The sequence below is a fragment of the Rhinolophus sinicus genome, linkage group LG10 (assembly GCF_036562045.2).
Source record: "Rhinolophus sinicus isolate RSC01 linkage group LG10, ASM3656204v1, whole genome shotgun sequence".
NCBI classification, from domain to species: domain Eukaryota; kingdom Metazoa; phylum Chordata; class Mammalia; order Chiroptera; family Rhinolophidae; genus Rhinolophus; species Rhinolophus sinicus.
The window spans coordinates 11,288,711-11,303,390 of NC_133759.1; the positions used below are offsets into that span (position 1 = coordinate 11,288,711).

General features: G+C 46.2%; 1 protein-coding gene across 6 annotated transcripts in view; it reads right to left on the minus strand.

Moving 5' to 3' along the window:
- The window catches only part of TRAK1 (trafficking kinesin protein 1), a 168,127-nt gene that overhangs the window by 70,432 nt on the left and 83,015 nt on the right, over window positions 1–14,680 (minus strand). For all 6 annotated transcript variants that reach the window (XM_074312568.1, XM_074312572.1, XM_019727550.2 and 3 more), the window contains one exon: window positions 7,748–7,942. Coding sequence is in view for 4 of the 6 variants with exons in the window: in XM_019727550.2 (XP_019583109.2) it covers window positions 7,748–7,942 (195 nt within the window). In the remaining 2 variants the exon portion in view is untranslated. The remainder of the gene's footprint in view (window positions 1–7,747; window positions 7,943–14,680) is intronic.

The window sequence follows — 14,680 nt, forward strand, 5'->3', positions numbered from 1 at the left end:
TCTGTACAGAATGGCTTGCCAAGCATTTTTGTTTTTAAAAGAAAAAGAAAAGCTACTCAACGTTGGTATCTGGTTTGATGAGAAAGAGTGAAAGCTGCCAGGTGGCAAGTGACAAAGTAGGCCTTGGGGCCATGTGGGTGGATCTGCCCACCAGGATGAGTGCCTGGCTGCCCTGCTCACTAGACACTGTGCCCAGGGCTCTGTCTGGCACCCTGGCACGAGGCTGCCTTCGATCACCTTCCAGAGACAGGCACTTTCAAACCCTCCAGCACCTGGCACCAGGACCACGTGTGGCTAACGTGCGGGGTGTGACTGTGCAGCCAGGCTTCTCTGCTCCCAGCTTTGACCCTGCAGAGCTAAAAGCAGTGAAAATGGGCCCCAGGAAGAGTCCACTGGTGTGACGAGCAAGCAAGAGAGGGAAGAAGGCACAATTCTTGGGCTCTCTCAAGTCCTCACCTGTAAACAAAATGGGCCCAGGTCTTGGGAATGGTAGAAAGGACACAGCCAATAATGGGCATTTACATGAGAGAAATTCTCAGCGACTGTTTATAAATATACTACAATGTATGCGTTTTAGTATTATTTTTGTTAACAAATGACAGTGACAAGTTTTTCCTGGTCATTAGATCCCTTTTCGGTCCTAATCACAACCTCCACCCTATTCCATTCCTATAATTTATCTTCCTTCATTCAACCCCACCAACCACACACGTGCCTGGGTGAGAACAAATTCCTCCGTGTTCCACATGGCACCCCTCCTGAGTGCACACGTGTGCACATGCGTGCACACTCACACACACACACTGTTTTCTCATATATATATGTATAACTTTTGACTCTTTGTAATAACACTCAGCTTAACACACAAATACAATGTACACCTGTACAAAAATATTTTTTCTCTGTATCTTTTTTATAGCTTTTTTCTACTTTAATTTTTTTTTGACATTTTTTAACTTTTTTGTTAAAAGCTAAGACCCAGACACACTTTTGCCTTGACCTACACAGGGTCAGGATCACCAGTCTCACTGTCTCCACCTCCACCTCTTGTCCCTCTGGAAGGTCGCGTGGGCAGTAACACCATGGAGCTGTCATTACCTAAGATCACAATACCTTCTTCTGGAACACCTCCTGAAGGACCTGCCCAGGGCTCTTGAGGAGGTGTCACTCTTTCAGAAGTAAGTCCTTGGTGGTTTGCTTGGTTTGCTTCTCTTTTTCGTCATAGATTTGCTTGGAAGCAGATAATGCACCACGGACATTCCTCTCTATTAACGAAAACCTTTCGGTGTTGGGATCCATGGTTTCAAACATTTTAAGGCACTTGTTGCGATCTGCAAAAGCTTCTGCTAACCCCTTCCCTGTGAATTTCCTCGGGGGTTCTTCTTTTTCTCCTCCTGCAGTTTCCTTTTCCCTTGCCTCTCCTTCAGCTACACGTTCCTGCTCCAGTTCCAACACCCCCTCATTAGTCAGTTCCTCAGGAACCCCCGCTAGGAGCTCCTCAGTGTCATCCCATCCACACCCAGGTTCAAGTTGTTTGCCATCTCAACCACAGCCTTGCTGATTTTTGCAACCTCCTCATCCTTGGCAAACCCTTTGAAGCCATGGCCGAACCTCTTGAGTGTCTTCTTCCAGATGCCATTCACACACTCCTTGGTGACATCACCCCAAGCCCAAGCCAGGTTCTTGATGCAGCCATAGATGTTGTCATCCTTCCAGAATTACATCAGTGTCTTCCTCAGTTGCAGCAATAGCCTGGGCAAAGGTCCTCAGATAGCAGGTCTTAAAAACTGCTACAATTCTGTATTCCATTGGGTGGATCAAAGACATAATGTTTGGAGGGAGGAAGCACCACTTTGATATTGGGACGAAGATGGCCAATAAAAGGAGGATGTCCGGGAGCATCATCAATGATAAGCAAAATCTTGAAAAGTATCTATTATTTTCCAAACAGCACTTCTCCACGTACTTCCGATCTAATGTATCTATCCTAGTGCGCCCATGAAGATAAAGCATTTGGCACAAGCCTGGCAAACAGCAAATGCTCAAGAGATGCAAATCATCATTATTATTGGTTACCACTATGTAAGCAAATAGTGATAGAGCTATGAAGGCAGGAAAAAGGAGAGTAATAGGAGTGGGGGGGACATGGCAGATGCGGGGGTTTGGAAACCTTCTCTGCGGAGGGGGCACTTGTGCTGAGAACCAAAGAATAGGGAGGAATGGAGAGGGGGCAGGGGGAGCCTCTGTTAAGCACGTGTGACTTGTTCAACGGTCTGAAATCATCAGTGTGGCTGGTGCAGGGTATACGGAGGCTGGCTGCAGAGACAGCCAAGAACCGGGTCACAGGTCCTTTATCTAAAGAGCAAAGGGAAGAAAAGGAGCAGCACAACCCAACTGGGCCTCAAAGAAAAGACCAGCCAGGCTCCTGAGTTGAAAGAAGATGGCAGAGCAGCAGAAGTGGAAGCAAGAGAGCAGTTAGGGCAGCCCAGTGACAAGATGGCAGTGGCTTCCTCCAGGGTGGTGGCAGCAGGGTCAGAGAAGGGATCTGGGATGTACCCAGAGGAAGAATTAGCAGGGCCACTGAAGGCCAGGAGGATATGGAAATGGGGGAACCAATGTCACGTTTATCATGACAAATGTGTATGGAGGGAAGAAATCCATTTTGGGCAGTGGACATGACTGGGACAGGAGCCTAGAGCGCGGGAGGGGAGGTCAGGGGAGGACAGAAACTTGGGAGGTGCCAGTATGTGACTGACACTTACAGCCTTGGGAAGAGAGCATATGGAGCAAAGCAGGCTGGGTGCTCCAACAGAGCGGTACGTTACTCTCACTAGAGATGAGAATTACAGGCCTAAAATGGCTGTATCTGAGGGTGGGGCTTCGGGAGGGTATATTTTTAAAAGCTCTCTGTATGTATCAGGGTTGACTTAGAAGCTCAGAAGAAGAGGAGGAAAACCTGGTGAGAGGCTGGAAGGACTGTCCAGAGACAGGAGGGAAATCCAGGAGGAAGAGAGTGGTCGCGGTGTCGACCCTGCTCCAGGGGCACGTAGGACGAGGGGACAGAGGAGCCTCAGGTATGGCCATGTGGATGAGGTGGAGTCCAGCCCGTGCCTCCACCAGTGACACCCTGCTGCCAGATGCTCTGTGTCCTCGTCCTTATCCCGGGCAGAGTCCTACTCTCCTGAGACGAGCTCGGTATGAGTCAACTGTAACACTTTGGCTCGTACAAACGCTAGTGACACCTGAGACTGTGGACACAGTGAATGACCAACAGCGGAAGTGGGGGTATGACCTACACTCGCTCCCTGCACCAGCTTGGCGGGTCACTTCTCCCCAGGCCTCAGATGCCTCATCTGCACAATTATGGTTGGACTAGGTTAACAGTCTTTAATTTTTTGGTATAAATTAAATTTTAGAAACTTCAAGTGGTACAGGGAGCTGGCTTACTATGCAGGTTCCCAGATCCCACTCACTCCTCTCACACACGCAAGGCAGGCCACTCGGTGCAGGATACCAGCCGAAGGCCTCAAGAGCTTCCCGCTTTGCCCAAACCCAGTGCAAAGTCCCTAGTTAGTAATGAAAGAAAAACCAATAACCTAGGACATGATTTCACTGCCTGAGCCAGAAAACCTCAGCTGGAATTCAAAGAAATCAAGTTCACAAAAGATTATAGGTACATACCAGGCCCTCAACAAATACCTGGCTGATTCATTACAGTAAAAGCAAACAACACAATGGTGTCTCAAAACTCTTATTTGCTTCATAATCTTCTCTTCTCAGGAAAAAGATTATTCCAGATAAACTCAGAGGGGGAGCGGTCAGCAGATCACATGCACTGGAGACATGGAGAGACTTTTTTTTTTTAAATCAACGCTGCTTAACTGAAAAGTTATATAGCTTGGCCCCTGGAAAGGAGGAACCAGAAGGGGCCATAGCCACCTATGCAGCAACAGAGCAACCTTTGGGTCTGGTGTCTGGGGAGTGTTATGTAACTAGCAAGGTCTATAGTCATCTCCACCTGAGATGGGGAAGTGTGACCTACGGACCACAGGATAAAGGCACACGCCACAGGGAAGAAGGAAACCTCATCTTGAAAGTAAGCGTATCAGGCTGAGTTTCACTTGAGACAGTGACCCTGAATGAAAAAAAAAAAAAGAATTTTGAACATGTTGTACTTGTATTTTATAAATAAATAAGCTATTGACATATTCTGAAACGGAGGGTTTATTTCTCGTTGTTTTTTTTTTTTTCATTTTTACCAAATGAGTTTTATTTTTAAACTAGAATTTTTTTCCTCATTTAGCTACTTTGAGAGAGTGGTTAAGATACGGAGTCAAACCAGACAATCGAGGTTTGAAACTCAGCACCCCGCCTTGCTGGCTGTGTGACTTCAGGCTGCTTCTTAACTTCCTGAGCCTCAGTGTGTCCTCGTCTGTAGAATGGGGACAGGAAAACTATTTAAATCAGAGGTCACTGTCAAAATTAAACAAGAGGCATGTAAAGCATTAAAGACAGTGCAGTGCCGGGCACAAAGGAAGCACTAAACGCTGACTATTGTTGGACCCTCTGATCCTAAACGTCCCATCTTTATGAGTACATTTGCTTTGTGAGTCCTTTTCATTTTTTGTGTGTTTCAGACTCATCAGGAGTCAAAAAAATCTACCTGGAAGTAGAAGTATTGAAAATGTTCTGAAAAGACCATTCTATCACCTGGTAAAGGTAGACACCCAAAGCTTTCTTGCCTCTTCTCAATGAGGCAGGTGAGAGCCAGATTTAAAAGGCAAAGTGTTGTTTCTCCATTCTGGGGGATGACAGGTAGGAAAGGGAGCCGAATGTTCTCCTTGCTCTGATCTGTGTGTAAACAGTGTAGACGACCCTCTCATCCAGTGGTCCTTACCTGGAGGCTTATCAGAACCCTCTGGAGCACCCCTTGCTCCCATTCCCACCCACAATAGAGAACCACTGCCCTAGTAGATGCAGAAAATAAATCTAAACATGAACAAGGGGTTATATTGTTTTCTCACAACTGATTTAACACACCAGTAAGTCACAGTGCTGTCACTCACAGCATCTCCTGGGTTACATGTAAACAAACGAAACCCCCAAAAGGCACCATGCACAGAGCAGGGCTCCTAACCTGTACCTTCCACCAGCCCCTCAAGCAGTTTGGCAAGGCTCACAGGCCCCTCCTCAGAAGACAGAGGTGAAGACATAAAATACGGAGGACTACCAGAGAAATCAACTGTGTTATAACGCAGTTACTAAAACTTGAAAAAAGTCTGATATAAGTACTTCTTTATCAATGCATTAAATAACAAGATCTATCAGCACATCTAATAACGGATGTGGTTTCAAAGCGATGATGAGTAAAGGCGATATTTCAAAGCCTCTGCTTCTACTATAGGCTGACATGAAAATATCCATGATTTCTATTGGTGACAAAGTCACAGGTCCTAATACCACGGTGCTTTGTCTTCTACGTTCATAAGTAAAGGAAATTCTGCATTTCAGTTAGAAGTTTATGAAAATAAAAATATACTTCTTCTTTCCTTTTACAAGTTCATAGAACCCCTCATTTTTCTCTACAGACCCTGTGGGGGTGGGTCCCAGAACCTCAGTTGGAAAGCCCTGCTCTAGAGGATGATATATTTAAGTTAAGAGTTAATACCTGTTCATTCATTTAATCACTATTTAACAATCACCTACTTGGTTCTAAGCAGAAATACCAAGGAGGAAAGTACAGAATTAAGGTAAGATTGGATGCCGCCGTGCTTTAAGAACTTTCAAAATCTCTGCTCAATGTTTATTCTGGCTCTTCCCGTTTGATTATAAATTGTGTTGGCCACTGCCAAATCCACCAGGATTTTCTCGCTCTCTTAAGTATATATAACTAAGAGCAAAACAAACAAACAAACGAGATGCAATGTCTCTTCAAGTCTACTGTTCAGAAAAGTGTAGAAGCTATAGATCAGTGGTAGGGAATTCATACCCATGAGTCCTCCACACCTCCAATTCCTCGATAATAACACCAGCCCTGCCTGAACTGTACATATTTTACAGGGATAAAATGAGGCAATTCATATAAAAGTTCTCTGAAAATAGTGAAATACTGCTTATGAACAGTGTTCCAATCACACTGTGAACCTTAAGTGATTAATCTGTGTATAAGAAGGGACCCAGGAGCCTCCTGGGGCAGAAATAGCCATGACGGGTCCTGCAGAATCATCAGGAAGAGTAAGTTAACACACAGAAATTTCCAGAAGAATAATTCTGTTGTGAATTTGACTGTGAAGCAGTCTAAAGGAACCAAATACGGAACCTGGTAAAGGTAGACACCCAAAGCTTTCTTGCCTCTTCTCAACGAGCCAGGTGAGAGCCAGATTTAAAAGGCAAAGTAACCAAGGCGGTTACTCGGACGCGGTTTTCCATGTAATACATGTCCTTGGCAGTACAGATACTGAGAGTAAACAAAAGTCACTTGCGAAGAGCTTCCTGTATGCTACGAGACACACCAGAAATTCTGAAGCTTCGACTTGAACCTTAGCACAAGTCTAACACTCTTCATATCTGCCTTGGTGTGGATTATGCTATTTTCATTCCTATTGAAACTGATTATCTGCAGTGTTCACACAGAGACTGTAGGGTTTGTGTTAGGTATAAAAACACAGGTCAATTTAAACAAAATTCCTTTCTTATTAATACCTACTAGGGACAATGTGAAAACAGCCTCAGATACACTCTAAAGGAGAAACCTGTAGTTCTGGCTTGTTTATTATAAAAGCTTTCACAAATTCAAGACAATTAGAGATCAGTCTGTAGAGAAAACAATTACAGAAAAGTTACAGATGCATTAGAAGCTGGTTTTAAATCAAGTTATCTCCAAGCAGAAGCAGGATTGCTGTACTTTTCTTTGAAGGTGACACAATGACACACAGATATGTAAATGATGTCACTTTGGAAGTGACATCACTAATTTAGACCGCCCCAAAGTTAACTTGAATTTAAAGCCAGAGGTTCTAAAACAAAGGAGAACTGGTATGTCCTACCAATCTCACCATGCTGCCATGAATTTCAAAAGAGTGAAATTTTTCTACAAAGGCATCTCTTGAATGAACATCAGAAACATAATTAGTCTGAATTTTTTTAAAGTATCACATTTTTTTTCAAGCCTGAAAAATCAGGTTTCATGCCCTTGTCATCAACCACCTCCTAGTGTATTGCTCACCCTACCAGGTATCAGCTCTGCAGCTCTCTGGCATATCTGGCTTACCACTGCAGGGGCATTCTGACTCTCCTGAATAAGCTTAGTGGGCTTTCACATGGAAATCATCAGCCTTGGTATACGTGTCTTGCTATAACACCTTAATACTGAGCAGCCAAGATGTTCCCAATACCTTTCGTTTAAATGCAGACAAACTCCTTCCCAATAAGAGTTTTTGAAAGACTCACACGGTACTTTTGGTATGGAGGGAAAATGGGAACATTTTCAAATTCTTCTGCACAGTTAGGAGAAAGTCGGTTCAAATGGAAATTCGCAGTTGTTCCTCACTACTCTAAAATTTCTAATTAGAATACTTAAAATCCAGGCCTTTTATGTGGCTAAATCCTACAGCCATGTTTCCTTGAGCATCTTCCATGGATGGCAGGTCACAAGCCATGGTAACTAGCACATGACCTCATTTGAGGCCATGGCTAAGAAGGACTGGTCGTCACAGTGCCGTCACCCCACGGAAGGAGAACTACTTACGGAAGTACTTCAAGGTCTCTTCAATTTGCTCGGTTGTGAGGTCAATGTTGGCATCTGGAGAAAGGAGGGGTGTGTGGAGCCAGTCGTCGTGGTCATAACCGTAGATGGTATCAGCTCTTAACTTATAATGGGGCAGCTGCTCCTCCAGCAGGCTAATGATCTCGACTTCCGGAAGATCGGTGCTGTTGCACACGTCTAGAGAGAAGATGATGGAGAAATAAGAGCCCAGATCTGGTTACGTCCTGGCTGCTGCAGGTGAACTAACCTTGTGGCCTACAGCAAGTATGTTTGACTATTTACCCACAGCCTGGAGAGACCAGACGAGACCCTATCAAGGGCCTTTTTCTCATCTAATTCTGCTCTCAGAATTTAGAAGTATGCACGCTTACTGCCAAGATCTACCTGAAACTGTTCCTACTGTTAAGCTGCCCACTTTCTGCAAAGTTAATGCCAAAATTCTTGTGTCTTCACCATCTAGGCTAAGTCTTTCTTTCCAAACCATTCTCTGGCCATTTTCACAATCACTTGAGCCAAACCAGTTATAATTTCACCGATATGCCTAACTTCTTTCTGCCACCCTTTTACCATTCAAGCCATCCCCTCTGCGTAGGATTTTGCTTTCATTTAATTCATTCGTTTATCTGTTTGTCCGCCTCCATTTCCTTCCTTCCTTCTATCCTTCCACCCACCCATTCATCCATGCACCATCCATCCATCCATCCATGCATCCATCCATCCATCCATGCATCCATCCAAATACATCCTGAGCACCAGAGACACAGGAGACACAACAGTGACACATCAGCTATGGTCCTGCCCTTGCAAAGCTTGTATTATCATGGGGGCTTCCAACCAACCATTAAACCAACAGGTGTCCCTCTATCAAAGCATAGCTTCAATACCACTTCTCCCGAATACTGGTGTTTTAAGCACTCCAAACAGAATTCATCTGTCTTCCCACTTCTACATAGTCAGCCCTCCATATCTGCTGATTCAAACAACCATGGATGGAAAATATTTGGGGAAAAGAAAGTTACACTGTTGCTGATGTGTACTCTGCAGTTAGGCTTATTCTATGATGGCTGCATCTGTACTGAATAGGTACAGACCTCTTTTCCTTGTCATTATTCCTTAAACAATACAGTATAACAACTATTTTTATAGCATTTACATTGTATTAGGTATTATAAGTAGTCTAGAGATGATAAAAATATACAGGAGGATGTGTGCAGGTTCTATGCAAACATGACACCATTTTATATAAGGGACTGGAGCATCCACAGATTTCGGTATCCACAGAACAAATTCAAGGTCCTGGAACCAACCCCCCGTGGATACCAAGGGATGACAGTATTCACATAGCCTTTTGTCAGAACTTCTATTACTGCAGTTATGAAGTTCTCTCTTCTAGGTATTTTAATACCTGACTACCTGTGAGATATAAAACATCTCCCATCACCACATCATCATGCTCAGCACCTCACATCACCACATTCCATACACAGTGGCCCTTAAGTCCAGCACCCATGCCCTTCACATTCCTAGCCCAGAGACTGCCCAGGGGCTGCACGACAGTGCCTATGACAGTGATCCAATCCAAGGCCTTTTAATTCAATTGTAAACAAGGCAACTGGGCAAAGGTACCCAGGACAAGAACCAATCGTACACCACTTCTCCACCCCCAGGAAGGATGAATTAAATAAATACTAATGGGTGAGTGTTGATTATCTGTCAACTAATTCTGACATCAGCCACTACATCCGCCCATTTCACAGAAAGTATTTGAGGCCTGACGGTAAATGGCCCTGTGAGTAGCCATGCTTTTGTCAACCCCAAAATTCCAAGGTGCCAGTTGTGCACACAACTGGACTAGAGAGGAGTCAACTCGGTCTTTTGTTCTAGGAATGAGCCTTCAGTGAGAAAAACTAATCAAAAGGTAAGAATACAATGGGGGTCAGTTCTTCAGAAGGTTGTCGCACCAAGTTCCCACCTTGGAGCAGGAAACAAAGATGGAGCACCAAGGTGGAGGAAAGAGCTTGTGAATCAGTCTCCCATCCTTCTCCAAAGTGTTAAGACAGGGTGGAGGAGAAAAACACCCTCAAGATAAATAAAACCCAACAGCACAGAGAAATAAAGAGGAGGTGCTGGCAAGAGATCAAAATTATGAGGTGTTTTTAAAAGGTGGAATCTGACATCAAATTAAAGGAGAAAGGCCCTGTCCTAAGCACACACAGAAGACATGATGGGTACAAAGGCTGGGGTTAATCCCAGGGTCCTCCACGCTGGAGCAGAGGGGCGAGGGGGAGGGGGTGCGCAGCCTCCAGAGGGAGCAGGTAGGGCCTGGGCAGGAATTTGTTGAAGAACCAAAGCAGGCACTGCAGGGAGGACCAGTCCCTTTGCTCCTCTCTCTGCTTGAACCCAGGCAAAGAAGGCAGCTGGGCAGTGACCGCAGGGCCGCTCACACTCAGGTAGAAAGTGGAGACAGCTGTACCAGAAGAACAGCTATCCAGAGACTTACCAAAATCCCTGTCTCCTTCACATGCAATAAGAAGGCCACAGAGCAGGCAAAAAATATAAGGACTCCCAGGTGAAGAGAATGTTCAGTGACCAGTGGTCTCCCTTTGGGCAGGAGCCCACCATCCCTTCTCACTCAATTCCACACGCAAAGCTTCATGGTAGAACATTATGACCAGGGAAGTCAGCGTGGTTTTTCAAGTGCTAAGGAAAGAGTTTAAGTAGAAAGCGAAGACATTCTGAATTTTCCTTGGAGCTTGAGGGACGCTACCCTCAAGACAGAAGATACCTCCTATTTTTTCTCATCTCCCAATAACGACAAACACCATCCGAAAAGTTCAAGATGGGCCCACAATTAAGCAAATATATCTTCCTCTCACAATCAAGTGAAAGTAAGTTCCCACAGAGCTCATCACTTACGGCTCTGAAATGGCTGCCACCTCACTGAGGGGACATGGGGTCAAGGAGAAGTGGTGCCTAACTGGCAGCACCTCGCCGCGAAACAGAGATCTGCTCCACAAAAGACAGCGCCAGCCTGTCCTAGGCGAACAGGCAGGGGACCAACACATTCCTGCATGTGGCGCCCACACATCAGGCTGGAATCTTCTGGTGTCACTGCTGTTCGGTGGTGGGGAAGGCAATGGTGTCAAAAAAAAAAAAAGAAAAAAGAAATCCCTTCTAAGAATAACAAGTCACTTGTGAGCACCCTGGCAGCAACTCAAACGCTGAGACCTGACCTGTCCTTCCACGTTTCCAGGGCTGAAGGTCAGCCTATTTACAGTGCGGGTCCTTGTGCCTAAGAGATATCGTTTTCCTTAAAGCATAGGATGGCCAGGGAGATAAAGTATCAAAAGGTGAGGCTGTATCAAAATGCCTTTTGTAAAACTCTGTCAATTTGATTTTTCCGTAACGTGACCAGCCACATAAACATCGGCAAGTTTTCAGCTGCTTGGAAGGTCCAGAAAATGAGGGCAAAGGAGTATAAGGTCTGCCCAGGGAGCTCTCCTTGACCTTGGCGGCAGGGCCAGAGGCCCTGGGGATCTCGTGTGGAAGGGGACACCACAAATTGCTCATGGAGAAGACGCATCCAAGGCCTGAGGTTGGGTAAACATAATATGAGAGCCTTTGAAAATTCCCCAGGAATGCTTTCCCCACGTCAAGCACCAGGCCAGGTAGCTTCAGAGCATGCTTTGACCCAACAGCGTGAGGCATTGAAGATATTTGCTCTTTTATAATAGACGAGGAAGCTGAGATTCACCGGGACTGTGGAATATCTTGCTGGTCAAGGTCATGCAGCTAAATAAGTAGCGGGTCCTGTGTGAGAAACCTCAGCTGTCCGACTGAAGTCTGTCTTCCCTCTGCCATCTGCTGCCCATCTCCCAGGCGGGCACGCTACAAAAGTTGGGGAATTCCCAGGATATTCTGAGTGAGAAGTTTCTGTTCTAAACAGGTAGAAGATTTCATAAGTACATTAGAGACGTTCAATTACACACACTGACAAATGAGGGAGGTGTGAGAAGGATGGTCCCTGCTAGTGCACAGGAAGCAGAGCCAAGAAATGAAGTAACTTGTCTGCAGAACCACAGTGGATCAGGGCCTGAGAGGAAGAGCCCTGCCCCCTCCCATGGAGCTTCCTCACGCTGATGGTACGTATAGAAAGACACTGTTGGCCCAGCCGGGAGGAAAGGAGCTTTGTGGTCTTCACACTCATCATTACTCCACGGCTCCAACTCACGTTATTAAGAAGCTATAAAAAAGGTGTTCTCAGGTAAGTCTCAAATGAAGGGTATCAGTCTCCTGATTGAATCCAGACCCCAACAGGTCCACAGCTTCTGGCAGATCTGCAGCAACAGCCCAGGACCCACTGACCTCCAGGGACCCTCAGCCTGTCCAACATCAAAAGACCAGGCTCCCACAGGCAGTCAGGGTGGCCTTACCCTCAGCATCTCCCCATTCCCCAATTACTCCAACAGCCCCAGGGTTGGGGGCTAGCCACAATGCTGCTGGTCCCATCTGTGGAAAGATGCTCTTTAAATCACAGTCTTGCCCTGCTTTAAAAACCTCTCAGTTCTCTATAAAGTGTTTCATCAGTCAGCCCACACCTTTCTAGGCCAGAAGCCATTGGGACAGAGGTCTCCCAATATCCAATTTCTGCTTTGCCCTTTTGGTAATGTAACCTCCAAGGTGTAGCTGGGCACATGGCCACACAGCTAAAAACTACATTTCCCCTCTTCCCTTGTGGTAAGGTATGTCCACATGCCTGGTTAACAGGATATAAGCAGAACCTCCAAGTCATGCCCTTTCCAACTGTGGAATTACGGAGACGGGCAGCTGTTGGCGCCATCTTCAACTGTACAAGAAAAGGCAACACCCGGGGGAATGACCATAGCAACTCTGGGTGCCTGGGACAATCTGGTGGGATAGTATTCCTGGGCCACCTTCCACTTGGCCTATTAAGAGAAAAATAAATGTCCGCCTTATGAAACCCGCTATAGTTTGGTCTCTGTTGAAGCAGCCAAGTCAATATTCAAAGAGCCTTTCTTATCAAGCTCGGCCTCCACTATTTTCTCCAATACCTCTTCCGTTAGGGCCACCACAACTTCTCACCATTCTCCCAACATATTTTTGCAGAAATCTTGGTTTTAACACCATCTGCGCTAGCTGCCTAGAATGCCCTTCACTGCTTAGCAAACTCCCACTTCAAAATATCACTCAAATGTCACTCTGTATTTCAAGCTTCCCTTGCCCTCTGACCTCTGGCTACGTATTTAGTACATGGCTTATTTCACTACAGTGGCCTAAGTGTTCTCTACCGTCTCTTCTCCACTAAATGAGAGGCCCAGAGAAAGTGCTCTGAATTACCCATCTTTATATCCAGCTGGGCAACAGTAAGTGTCAGTGAGTGTTGCATGAATAATGGAACAAAGGAAGAATCAGTAATGGGTGCAGGTCTAGTCTGTTAACCCCCTGCCCAGCTAGGAGGGACAAACATCGGCCTTCAGCAGGGGGGAGGTAGAGCTATCTAGTGTCAAGGTCTTTTTGGTCCATTCTCAGTGTCACCCTAGGCCTTCGTCCAGCATGGAGGAAAGTCCCACAGGAAAGTGAAAGTCCCCTTAACCACTTAGCAAACACCAATCTGATCCAATGCCCACCATTCTCACAGCACCACTTTGCAAACAGAACATAATGGATCTCTTTACCTCTTGAGAGCTGTAACAATTCCTAGGTTTTCTCCAATGCATAAGGTTTGGAGTGGATCCTGCTACCGAGGATGAGAGCCTCATTTAGGGCTGCGTGGAAGGAGCGAGAAGGTGCTCGAGCCTTTTCAGGGTCCGGAAGGTCTGGGGCTGTAGGTGCAGCTGTGTCCACTCTCCGCCTGAGTTGAGCTAGCATCCATATCCCCAGACAGGGGCTAGAAGGAGGCCCTTCTATCTAAGAATTTGCACTGATGGACAGTGACATGCCAGCTTCATGAAACCTGCCAGTGCCCAAGGTGATGCTTACATTTTACAGCAGAAATGGTAGCCCTCAATTAGTCTCCATTTAAAAATCAGAGTTTCATGAACAAATAGAGATTTCTGGCCTCTAGAAAGAAGTAGGCATATCTAGGACCACTCAGTGACACGCTCTGAGCAGTGGCCGTCCCCTGGATGGGGTGGGGATAGCTCCCTTGGGGTTTCTGGGCCTGCTGCCTGCACGCTGCAGCTGGAGGGCTCTGGGCCCAGGAGAGCAGAGAACTGCACGGCTGACAAGGGGACAGAGTTTACAGGAACGCTGTCTCAGAGGATGGTGTCCTAAAACACCCAGGTGCCAGGAGATCCCGGGAAACAGTAGGGGAGAGGGAAGAATCACAAACGGAGCGAGAGCAGTGCTGGACAAAGAGGAAAACTTAGGGAGAGAAAACTCTGGCAAAAAGCAGAGGAAGAGAGGGGAACAGAAGGACACAGGAAAGGGGGAAGGAAAGAGGAAAATCAGGGAAGGCAGAATGTGAGGCAAGCCAGCATCACGGCCGCCACCTGCTGGCAGGTACGAGGCCCTGCGTACTGCACAAGCACCGTTGGAAGAGTTGGGAGAAGGGCACCCAGCTTCACCCACTTGCCCCAGTAAGTCACATCTTCAACTGTCTGGGTCTCAGATTCTTCATCTGTAGAACAACGTGGTCTGGTTGCAGAAAAGCTCTCTTCCTACCCTAAATGTATCTCAGCGGCCAGGGCAATGGCTGTGTCTGTGGGCAGCTGCCACTCACAGCCCATCTTGCTCCAGAGACGCCCCATGGCCCGAGAGGTGCCAACGTCTTCTGAGAGGCCAGGGATCCGTAATTTTACATGAGCTTCTCTGATTTTTAAATGTACACTAATTTCGAATTTTTTTTAAAACATCCGAGGGCCAAATTAAACATGTGTGCCTGCAGTGTGCACA